This window comes from Lathyrus oleraceus, chromosome 5, assembly GCF_024323335.1.
Source record: "Lathyrus oleraceus cultivar Zhongwan6 chromosome 5, CAAS_Psat_ZW6_1.0, whole genome shotgun sequence".
In the NCBI taxonomy this organism is placed as follows: Eukaryota; Viridiplantae; Streptophyta; class Magnoliopsida; order Fabales; family Fabaceae; genus Lathyrus; species Lathyrus oleraceus.
The window spans coordinates 229,216,517-229,229,216 of record NC_066583.1 but is presented as its reverse complement, the minus strand read 5'-3'; the positions used below and the strand labels follow the sequence as shown (position 1 = coordinate 229,229,216).

Here is a 12,700-nt window from a genome sequence, read left to right as displayed (position 1 = left end):
GCCATACTAGATCAATGGGCATACGGGGTATGTCTGATTGGCTCTAGTGCTAGTGGGAGATTGTTGGTGTAAGCCCTAGAGGCCAATACTTTTGCTACTTGTATCGAATTATTTATTAATAATAAAAGGCATTTTCTTTATTATGGTTGATTAATAAAGTCCCTGGAATAGATAGTCTGTTTAATGTATTAAGTGTGACTTAATCATGAGAACACATTAAACATAAGGACACTATTCTTAAAGTATCCGTAGTCGAGTTTTAGTGTGAAGTGGGATAACATTAAAGCATTAAGACTATTATGTTTGTAGGCTGATGATCACATCTCATGGATCATGGATAAAGAGTTATCAAGTCTTAAACATAGGTATGAATATTAGGAGTAATATTTATACCGGATTGACCCGCTATGAGAATACTATATAGAAAGTTATGCAAAGTGCCATAAGTTATTCTCATGGTGATAATGGTGTATACCACTCTTCGACCTGAAACCACTATGGATCCTAGATGTAGAGTCAAGTGCTTTGTTGCTGATCCAACGTTGTCCGTAACTGGATAACCATAAAGACAGTTGATGGGTACTCCACAAAGCATGCTGAGGGACATGAGTGTCCTAGATGGAATTTGCCCATCCTGCGTAACAGGATAAATGTCTATGGGCCCAATATTGAACTGGACAAGGGTGACACGGTCTATACCTTGTGTTCAATATAGACATAAGGGCAAAGGGGTAATTATACACATAATTATTATCACAGGAGGTTTTGTCAGATCACATGACATTTTCGTGACTTGGGTAGCAGTGATGTGTTGCTAGATACCGCTCACTGTTTATTATGTTAAATGCGTGATTTAATATAATTGCCAACGTCGCGAAAACCTATAGGGTCACACACAAAGGACGGATTGATGAGAGATAGAATAATTAAGGAACATCGTAAGGTACGGTGTACTTAAGTAGAATACGAAATATGGTAAGGTACCAAATACTTAAGTGATTTTGGCATATCATGAGATATGGGCCAAAATGCACTTAAGTGGGCATTTTGGCTTGAAGCCCACACAAGTGGTTCTATAAATAGAACCCCTTGGGTAGAAGCATTGTAACTCACTGAGACAGAAAACACAACTGAAGAGTTGGAATTTCGTATCTCTCTCTCACTCAAAGCCTTCATTCATAACAGCTAGCACTGCGATTGAAGGAATCCGTTCGTGTGGACTGAGTAGAGACGTTGTCATCGTTCAACGTTCGTGATCGCCCTGTGGATCTGTATCAAAGGTTTTGATCATTATCAGAGATCTGCACCAAAGGTTTGGATCGCCACAAGAGGTAACGATTCTATCACTGATCATGCTCATTCGTAAGGATCTCTAAATGGAGAAAATTTTAAATTCCGCTGCGCCTTGGATGGTAATTCTCCTACAGATATCACCTAGGACTAGGGATACCCTATAGAAACAGGAATATTCTTGATAGTTGAATGTTTAATTTCATATGTAATTCTCTATGGACATAGGAATTAGGTTGGATGATTAAAGGTTTTCTCCCTAAGGACTTAGGAGAAAACACCCTAAAGAATCGGTAATGAATTAGTTAAAATTAGTTGTTGCAGTGTTAATTCAGAGTTGTTACTAAATCGAATCATACAACTTCTCTAGCATATACTACTCATATTTGTCTAAACCGTACAATTACTTCGTTTACTTTATTTGCAATTGCTTTATAATTTCACCAAATTATCCCCAAACCCCCAAGCTTTTGTTTAGTTGAAATTAATCCAGAACTATGTATCGTCAAGCAGTCATTGAGATCGATACTGGGGATTTCCCATTTTTATTACTACATTGGCAGATTAGTACACTTGCTAATTTATCGATCAAGTTTTTGGCGTCGTTGTCTGGGATTGCCAAAGATAATAGAGTTCATATATCTATTTCAATTAAAATTTTGTTGCTCTACAGCTATAATTTTTAATTTTATCTTTATTTTTGTGGCTATTTTTGGTTATTACTAATCTTTGTATGCGAGGAAAGCCCTCAGCTAATTTTACTTTTGACGTAGAACCAGAAAAAACTCTGCACGCTAGGCTCAGACAAGTTGGCTACTTCTGAAGCAGAAATTTATGAGCACTCAGATACAGAATCCGAGAGAGAGAGAGAGAGAGAGAGAGAGAGAGAGAGAGAGAGAGAGAGAGAGATCCAATTATGGTTGAACCACAAGAAAGACTTCTTGGGGATTATGGAGGAGCAAATGCACCATATTGGGACGTTTGACTATAGTGAATCAACTAGTGAATGTTCAAAATTTTCAATTGCACCCAACAACCATCAGTCAGCTTGAGAAGACGGCTTTTATAGGGAAATTAAATGAAGATGCAAATAAACATCTACAAAGGTTTCTTACTATGAGCACTACTTTAAAGATTGAGGGGCATACTAAAGAAGCAAAAAATTGAGAATGTTCCCGTTCACTTTACCTGAAGACGCCGAAGAATGGTTTTATTCATTGCTAGCTGGAAGTATTACTACATGGGAACATATGGAAACAACTTTTCTAAATGAGTACTTTCCTGCTTCTGTTTATATTCGAAAAAGATATGATATTGTGAATTTTAAGCAGAAGGAAGGGGAATCACTAGGTGATGCGTATAATAGATTTAAAAGGTTACTGGTTGCTTGTCCTACTCATAATTTGGATCAGACTGAACATATGCAAATGTTTGTAAATGGCATCTGATTGAAGACTAAGCAACTTATTGATACAGTTGCCGGTGGCTCAACCAACTTTACAACAACCACTGGTATCAAGAAGATCATAGAAGCCATTGCTGCAAATGAACATCTAGAATTATATGATAGAAGTATGAGAAACTAGAGGGTGTGATCAATTTGAAACTTGCAAATCAAGTTGTGAAGATGGAAGACCAAGTTGCTCTTGAAGTTGAGAGAAGGCTTGAGGCGATGAATATAGGTACTCAAACGATAGCCCAAGTTCAACCTGTTCAAGTTGTTAATTATGAGATTTGTGGTGGACCTCATTTTGCCATGCACTATGTTGCAACTGCGCAATAAATTGAAGAAATAAATTTTCTGAAGCAGAACAACCCTTATTCTAACACTTATAATCCAGGCTGGAAAAACCGTCCAAATTTCTCTTGGAAAGATCAGCAAGGAAATGTTCAAAAATAGGGCCCTATTAAGTATCAGAACCAACCACAGCAACAACAGTATCGACCACAGCAACAACAATAGTATCAACCACAATACCAACAACCACAACAACAATATCAACAACAAGCACCCAAAAAGTCCGATTGGGAAATTGCCATTAAAAAGATGGCAGCTCAAAGTTCCCAATTCCAGCAAGAAACCAGAAATAATCAAAGGAACACTACTGCTTCTATCAAAAATATGGAGGTTCAGATGGGTCAGGTAGCAAAATAAATAACCAGTTCTCAAGCACAAGGTTCCCTACCTAGTACAATTGTGACAAATCTGAGAGACCATAATAATGTGAGTGCAGTGGCAACGAGAAGTGGGAAATCACTTGAAATGCCTGAAGACAAACCTGAGGAAGAAGACCAATTTCTCGAAGTGGATGTAGAAATCAAAGAAAATCAGACCACAACGGAGGAAGAGGTTACACCAAAACAGGTTGTTAAAGAAAAACCAATAGAACCAAAACATATCGTCAAACTCCCATTTCCTACAAGGAACAAGAAGAAAGGCCAAAATGAGAAAAAAACTTGAGAAGTTCTTAGAGATTTTCAGAAAGTTAGAAATTAACATTCCATTCTCTGAGGCACTTGAGCCGATGCCCATCTATGCAAAATTCATGAAGGATATCATCTCCAAGAAATGCATCATTGACACTGAAACTTATAGTGCTATTTTGCGGGGTATGAAGATCCCAGTAAAAAAGAAAGATAGAGGTTTTGTCACCATTCCATGCACCATTGGAGATAGATCATTCAAAAAGGCACTTATTGATTTGGGAGCTTGTGTGAGTCTTATGCCTTTGTCCATTTACAGGAAGTTGGGAATAAGAACAATTCAAGATACCAGGACGACACTCCAAATTGCATATCACTCAGTGAAGAGACCTTATGGTGTAGTTGAAGATGTTCTGGTTAAGATAGATAAATTTGTGTTCCCTGTTGATTTTGTGATTCTTGAGATGCCTAAAGATGAAGAGATCCCTCTTATTCTACGAAGATCTTTCCTAGAAACAGGGAGATGTGTGATAGACATTAAGGAAGGAACCATGACCCTCAAAGTTTATGATAAAGAGCTAAAAATTGATGTGAGAAGCACCATGAAACACAAAGAAGACATAGGGACAAGTAATGCAGTGGAAGTGATAGATAAAATGGTAGTAAAAGTTATTCCGAGCCAAGTCCCTAAGTTGCCTTTGGAAAGAGTTCTTAGTTTGTCCGCCCAAGAAATAGAGGATAATGAGGATGCAAGAGAGAAGGAAATGCTTGCCTTGTTGGATGTGCAACCACCTTGGTTGAAATCCAAACCACGCCGGTGGGAGGATTTAAGAGCTCCACGGGGAACCGAGACAAAAAAGGAAGATGAAGCAGGTACAGGTGCAAAATTAAAACAATTACCTGAAAATCTGAAGTATGTCTTTTTGGATGCTTGAAATACTTATCCTTCTATAATAAGTTCTAGGTTACATGCAAAAGAAGAGGAAAAATTGGTACAAGTGCTGAAGAAATACAAGAGTGATATGGGATGGACCATTGGAGACTTTAAAGGAATTAGCCCCATAGTATGCATGCATAAAATACTGATGAAGGATAGTCACAAATCAGTGGTACAGCCCCAAAGAAGGTTGATTCCAACAATGAAAGAAGTTGTGAGGAAATAAGTGGTGAAGTTGTTGGTGAAGGAGAAGAGCGATCCAAAATGCAGCGGAATTTAAAATTTATCCTTTAGTGATCCTTACGAATGGGCATGATCAGTGATAGAATCGTTACCTCTTGTGGCGATTGTAACCTTTGATGCAGACCTACGGAGCGATCACGAACGTTGAACGATGACAACACCTCTACTCAGTCCACACGAACGGATTCCTTCAATCTCAGTGCTAGCTGCTACGAATGAAGGCTTTGAGTGAGTGAGAGAGAGAAACGAAATTGCAACTGCACAAATGCTTCTACACAAGGGTTCTATTTATAGAACCACTTGTGTGGGCTGCAAGCTAAGAAAAGCCCACTCAGGTGTATGTGGCCCATATCTTATAATATGCCAAAATCACTTAAGCGTGTGGTACCTTACCATATTTCATATTCTACTTAAGTACATCGTACCTTACGATGTTCTACAATTCACTTAAGTGCACCGTACATTACGGTATTCCTTAGTTACTCTATCTCTCATCAATCCGTCCTTTTGTGTGTGACCCTGTAGGCTTTCGCGGCATTGGCAATTATATTAAATCATGTATTTAACATAATAAATAGTGAGCGGTGTAAGACCCCAATTTTGGCCCTAAGATCCCTCATGGCATCATAACATTGCATTTGCAAAGCCTCAAGGATCATGAGCATCTTCGTTCCCTTTGCCTTTGGGTGGGACCTCTTGTGAGTGGTTTGAGATCACCAAGCATGCTTGAATTTTATATCATTACTTTTCTCATTTTATTTACTAACCAAAAGCACAAAAATATGTCACTAACATTTCTTGTTTGTAGCTTGAGCAATCACAAGGTCTAAAAGCTTCTAGGAGATCCTTTGTGCAATGAAAAGGTCAAAAGGAGATGAAATCAAGCATGGTAATGGTTCCCAAAGCTCTCATCCATCAAATATGCCTCCCAAGTATCTCAATTCATCATTTTTTATCAAAGCAAGTCAAGGGATTTGAGGTTTGTTTCCCAAGGAAACCCTAATTCATCTGATCATCAACAATGCCTTGCTCATGAAGCAACCTCAGCCCATGGTCAAATACAATCAAGGGAAGTTCTTTAATTAATTATTACATGCATATTAGAACTTATTTGAGTGTCCTCAATCATCAATTCATCAAGATATGAGTTGTGGACTTGAGAAGTTGATCAGTAAATTCATCTGACTATGTTGAAATACACTGAGACCTAACTTTTCATGTGTTGGTCAAATGGAGATGACCCCAAGAGAAAAAATGTTCTTAAGGACAATATGAACAACTTTAATGTTCATTAAAATTTTATTTGAAGCTTGGAAGGTCATCATACATTCCAAGACATTATAGGTCATTTTGACTGAAACCCTAATTTTGGGTTAACTTCCCAAGCACATAACTCATTAATTTTTCATGATTTTGAGGTGGGACCAAATTAATTGGAAATATTATTGTGTCTACTTCAAATGTTATGTTGAGAAAAATTTCAAAATCTCAAAAGAAATACATGTGATAATGCAAAACATTATAGGTCACTTTGGGCCAAATGCATTGAAATGTAAAAAAGTCCAACTTCAAGTGCCCATAACTTCTTCATAAAAACTCCAAATGATGCAAAATTTAAGTCCCAATTGATTTCCTTGAAAATATCTACAACTTTCATTTTGAAGATTTTATCATTTGGAGCTTGCATCATTGAGACAGAAGGGCTTGAACATTGGCCAAATTTGGAAAGTTCACTTATGCATGTTTTGCACCCTACACTTCAAGCTCAAATTTCACTAATTTCCAAGGCCCAATTGGATTTTTGATCAACATATCATTTGTTCCTTATGCAACAAGCTTTCTAACCATTACTCATAAGGTTGCATTTGGAGTTTGGAAGCATCATTTTCGAAGACATGAAGAATTAAGTGCATTTTATGAAATTCAACAATTGCCATGCATGAGCTTATTACACTTGATGTACACGCCCATTTGCATTTCACATGAACTCAGCAGGTTGTTTCAGCCTTCATTGGGCCTTCCACATGATCACACAAGCCCATGCAATGCAAAATCCATTTGCCATGCACACGAGTTAGCTCATGCATTCAGCTCTCTCCATCTATAAATACCATGCCTTACCTTCACAATTCTCCAACCTGAAGGCGCCTGAAATGCTGCAAGATTGAATCCCTAGCCATACCTAAAGGAACAACTCTCTTTTTCTCCAAAAATTCATATCTGAAATTCAATTGCATTTGGTTGAATTTTCAGATCTAAAGTTCCTAGACCTTCATCATTTGATCTATTGAAGCTTCTGTTTGCAAAAGGAACCAAAGAGAGTGACTCTATTCTTCATAATCCAAAGGTTTTGATCAACTGATTTTTGCTTCGAATCTCCTTATACTTTGCTCCATTTGCCTTGATATTGTGTTGTCTGAAGTCCTTTCTATAGAGGCGTCATTATTGTGTGCTTAATTGTTGAAATCGAGCAAGTTCAGTTGAACACCACCAAACTTCCATCTCTGATTTCTCTCTCAATAGGAATCTAGAGTGGAATTGAGTGGCATAGGAGTGATGTACATCACTTCACCTTTCGAATGGTGCTTGGATCGTGCATTTTGATGCACGTTTGAAACTCTGCAATTTTTGGTCTCCACCGGAGCTCACCGGAGAAGACGGTGGCGCTGGCCACCGTCTCATTGCCAGATCAATTGTGAGCCCTTGGATCTGATCTCTAGTTTATATCATAGCCATCAGATCTTTTGACTTTATTTAATTCATTATGTTTCTCATTGACCTTGGACTATGGTGCGCGCGCAGCTCATTGCCATTAGATCCTCCACGTCAATTAATGAGGATCCATCCAACGCACGTGGTTTTTTCTAATTTCTGAATTTTCCATTTTATTTTTAAATTCTATCTCATTTTTAAAAATTCATATCTCTTTTATTATTGGTCCAAAAAATATGGGACCAATTGCATTATTTCTCTTTTAATTTCTAGTTTCTAAAAATGATTTTTAATATTTTTTATTTTATCATTTGCTATTTTTTAATAGTTTTCTCTTTTCTGGTCATTTTTAATTCATTTTAAATAGTTTTTGATATTCAAAAAATACAAAATTATTTTTCTAACTTCTTTGAATTATGATGGATCTATGAAAAATATTCTCATCAATTTATTAATTGATTCGAGATTTATTTGAGATTTTAGTTCAATTAGGTTATTTTTCTTCATTTTTAATTGATTAAAAATAGTTTCTGACCTTTAAAAATGCTGAATTTTTTTGTCAAACTTTGTTTGACCTTGTTGAACTTGGGATAATTCACTTGGACTTTTCAAAGTTGATTTGAAGTGAATTTGAAGTTTGACCTTTCTTTAATATTTTAATTCAAGTTTATTTTCAAATATTAAAAATGCCAAAAATATTTTGTTCATTTCTTGACCTCCAATCTTCATCTCACTTCTTTCTTTGATGGTTTGACCTTGATCTTCCCTATCTTTGGTCAACATTTGTGAATTGGTACATTCCATTTTCACTTAATGCACTTTATTTTCTTCATTTCCATTATCCATTCTTCTTCTTCTTCTTTTCTTCTTTTTGATCCATGAGTTAAAGGTTGATAAGTTAGCATTGATTATGGAGGTTTAATCTTCCTTGATTCAAATTTAATTCATCTTGATCAAATGATCAAGTGAATGGCTTTGCATTAAGGATAGATTGCTTTCTAAATCATGCAAAGGACTTAAACCAATACAATATCATTTCTCATCTTCTTTTTGGCATGGCAAGTTGTTGGAATTTGGTTCACTAATCAAGACTTCTAACTTGTGTTGTTGCCTACATTATTATTGAACGGCCTCAGATAGTTGTGACTTCTACATAAGTCCAATTACAATTGCTTAACATAGCGCTAAATTTTCCTTATGGCACACTAACCACTAACACTAATCATTAACTATTAACATTTACCTTTTGCTCTTTACATTTATGCAATTTACTATTCTTGTACATATTATTCATTTGCTTTTTCTCTTTGCTCACTTGAGCACATGTTTATGTTATTGTGCTTGTGTTTTGTTTTGATTGTTGTGGACCAAATGCAAAGAAATGAACAATTGGACTTAGACTTTAGGACTTTCCCTATGCAAATTTGGAGTCAAAGAGCAACTAGGCATTGGGCCTTTAGAATGCTATAAATGTTGAAGAGGACTTTGAAAGGACCAATTTCTAAACTCCTTCTTGTTCATTCTTTTGTTTGTTGATAGAACTTTTTTTTTGATGTGTGTGTTCTTGTGCTAGGGATTCCAACATTGAGCCTAAGAGAGAAACCATTTCCATGAGCTTCTAAGAGAGAGAGATCCAAGGGCCATTGAGGAACTTGCCAAGAGCTTAATTGATTGTCGATTGCTTGAGCTTACTATTATCTTGCTTGTATATTCCAAAGGATGGGAGCTACTTGGATCATCAATATGATCTCAAGAGAGGAACTCCATTTGTGGTCTTGTTTCTTATCCCTTATCCTTGAGGTAGATGTAATGCTCACCTATATCCTTAATGATGGACAATGAGTCTTCCATGCTTATTATAGGGTTAACCCCTCACTAGCATGTTGAAGATATCCTCACATGGTGGATTTGTGGTTTTAGGTTGAGTTTTCTCCCTTGGATAACAAAAGACCTTAAGGCTTTTGGACCAATCAATTCACCAACTCATTTTGAGATTTTTACCCCGAACTACGAGGTTTTGATCCTAATCTTTTTTTTAAGATGGTACGTAGGCAATGGGTTTATCCATTCAAACACAAAATGTAAATAACTTGTACATTCTCTTCTCATCTCTTCAATCATGTTTGCACAAATAAATTTTCACAAAATACCAACCTTACAACAAGTATGAAAAGGGCTCCCTAGGAGTACCTAGGATGTTTTGGGTGCTTAAAACCTTCCCATTGCATAATCAACCCCTTTACCCAGATCTCTGACTTTTTACTAGTTTTTGATTCGATAAAACTTTTAGGTTTTTGTTCGCTTTCTAACCATTCCTTTGGATAAATAGAAGTGCGGTGGTGACTCGACTTGTATGGTTTGCCTTAGATTTAGTCAATATCTCTAATGGTAACGAATACCCCGCTACAAACGGTATCTAGCAACACATCACTGCTACCCAAGACACGAAAATGTCATGTGATCTGACAAATCCTTTTGTGATAATACTTATGTGTAGAATTACCCTTTTGCCCTTATATCTATATTGAACACAAGGCATAGGCCGTGTCATCCTTGTCCAGTTCAATATTGGGCCCATAGACATTTATCCTGTTACGCAGGATGGGAAAATTCCATCTAGGTTACTCATGTCCCTTAGCATGCTTCGTAAAGTACCCATCAATTGTCTTTATGTTCATCCAGTTACGGACAATGTTTGATCAGCAATAAGGCACTTGACTCTACATCTAGGGTCCATAGTGGTTTCAGGTCGAAGGGTGGTATACACCATTATCACCATGAGAATAACTTATGACACTTTGCATAACATTCTATAGAGTATTCTCATAGCGGGTCAATCCAGTATAAATATTACTCTTACTATCCATACCTATGTTTAAGACTTGATAACTCCTTATCCATGATCCATGAGATGTGATCATCAGTCTATATACATAATAGTCTTAATGCTTTAATGTTATCCCACTTCACAATAAAGCTCGACTATGGATACTTTAAGAATAGTGTTCTTATGTTTAATGTGATCTCATGATTAAGTCACACTTGATACATTAAACGGACTATCTATTCTAGGGACTTTATTAGACAAACATAATAAAGAAAAATCCTTTTATTATTAATAAATAATTCGATACAAGTACCAAAAGTATTGGCCTCTAGAACTTACACCAACAGTTGGATGCAGGGCTAATTTACCCTATTTTTTACAGTTCATGGGTGAGTCCAGTACATGTGGTACCAAAGAAGGGAGGAACAATGGTGATTCAAAATGAGAAAAATGAATTGATTCCCACTCGCACAGTAATAAGTTGGAGAGTGTGTATTGATTATAGGAGGCTCAACACTGCCATAAGGAAAGATCATTTTCCTCTCCCTTTTATTGACTAGATGTTGGAGAGACTTGTAGGTCATGAGTACAATTACTTTCTAGATGGATATTCGAGGTATAACCAGATTGTTGTAGCCTTGGAAGATCAGGAGAAGACAGTGTTCACGTGTCCTTATGGTATCTTTGCCTATAGAAGGATTCTATTTGGATTGTGCAACGCCACTGCCACTTTTCAAAGATGTATGACATCTATATTTGCCAACATGCTTGAAAAGCATATGGAGGTGTTTATGGGTGATTTTTCTATTTTTGGATATTCTTTTGATAATTGTTTAACTTACTTGTCTCTTGTTTTAGAAAGGTGCCAGAAAACTAACCTTATCCTTAATTGGGAGAAATTCCATTTCATGGCACAGGAAGGTCTAGTGATGGGTCATAAAATTTCCCACAAGGGGATTGAATTTGACAAAGCAAAAGTGGAGGTGATTGCCAATCTCCCACCCCAATGAATGAAAAGGGGATAAGTAGTTTCTTAGGACATGCAGGTTTGTATCGTAGGTTCATAAGGGATTTTTCCAAAGTTGCCAAACCCTTGACAAATATCCTTGTTAAGGACAAGCCATTTATTTTTGATAATGAGTTTAGGGTGGCATTTGAGACTTTGAAAAGTAAGTTGGTTTCTTCCCATATTGTGATAGCCCCATATTGGTCTCTCCCTTTTGAGATTATGTGTGATACCAGTGACATTGTTATGAGGGCTTTTTTAGGACAAAGGACGGACAAACTTTTGCATGTGATTTACTATGCTAGTCATGTCCTTAACTCGACCCAGATGAATTATGAAACTACCGAAAAGGAGTTGTTGGTCGTTGTCTATGCTTTTGACAAATTCAGATCGTATTTGCTAGGGTCTAAGATTATTGTTTATACTGACCATGCTGTTTTAAAGTATTTGTTTTCTAAATAGGAATTAAAGCCCATACTGTTGAGATGGATACTCCTTCTTCAAGAATTTGATCTCGAAATCCGAGATAAAAATGACTGTGAGAATACAGCTACAAATCACTTGTCCCGCATGTCCCTAATTAAGAAAGCAGAATAGGAACACCCAATTCAGGATGCATTTGCTAATGAATGGATCTTGGAAATTACTGGTGTTCCATGGTTTGCAGACTATGCAAATTATTAGGTTGGTGGGGCAATACCTGATGATTTTGATTATAACAAGAAGAAAACATTTTTACATGATTGCAAGTTGTATATGTGGTATGACTCATTCCTGTACAAAAGGGGAGTGGATGGGTTGATAAGAAGATGTGTTTCAGAAGAAGAGCAGAGAGATATACTGAAAGCTTGTCATGATTCAGAGTATGGATGACACTTTAGTGGAGATAGGATAGCAGAAAAGCTCTCCATTCAAGCTTATATTGGCCCACTCTATTCAAGGACGCTCATTACATAGTTCGAGAATGTGACAGATGTCAAAGGACGGGTAATATATCAAAAAGGAATTAGATGCCTCAGAATTCCATGTTGGAGGTAGAGTTGTTTGATGTATGGGGGATAGATTTCATGAAACCTTTTCCACCATCTTTTGGGAATAGTTGCATCCTAGTTGCAGTGGACTCTGTTTCAAAATGGGTAAAAGTTATAGTATTACCCACTAATGATGCTAAAGTGATGGTGAACTTTCTTAGAAACTGTATATTTCTCATGGTTTAGGGTACCAAGAGCATTGATCAGTGATGGAGGCACCCATTTTTTAA

General features: G+C 36.7%; 1 protein-coding gene across 1 annotated transcript; it reads left to right on the top strand.

Moving 5' to 3' along the window:
* The first annotated feature begins 3,734 nt into the window (after positions 1-3,734).
* LOC127079903 (uncharacterized) lies at positions 3,735-4,649 on the top strand. The gene has a single exon (XM_051020256.1). The coding sequence runs from the start codon at positions 3,735-3,737 to the stop codon at positions 4,647-4,649; it is 915 nt and encodes a 304-aa protein (XP_050876213.1).
* Positions 4,650-12,700: the final 8,051 nt, after the last annotated feature.

What these genes read in the sequence shown, in the direction of transcription:
- LOC127079903 (XM_051020256.1), top strand. Translation starts at nt 3,735, where the DNA reads ATGAGAAAAAAACTTGAGAAGTTCTTAGAGATTTTCAGAAAGTTAGAA.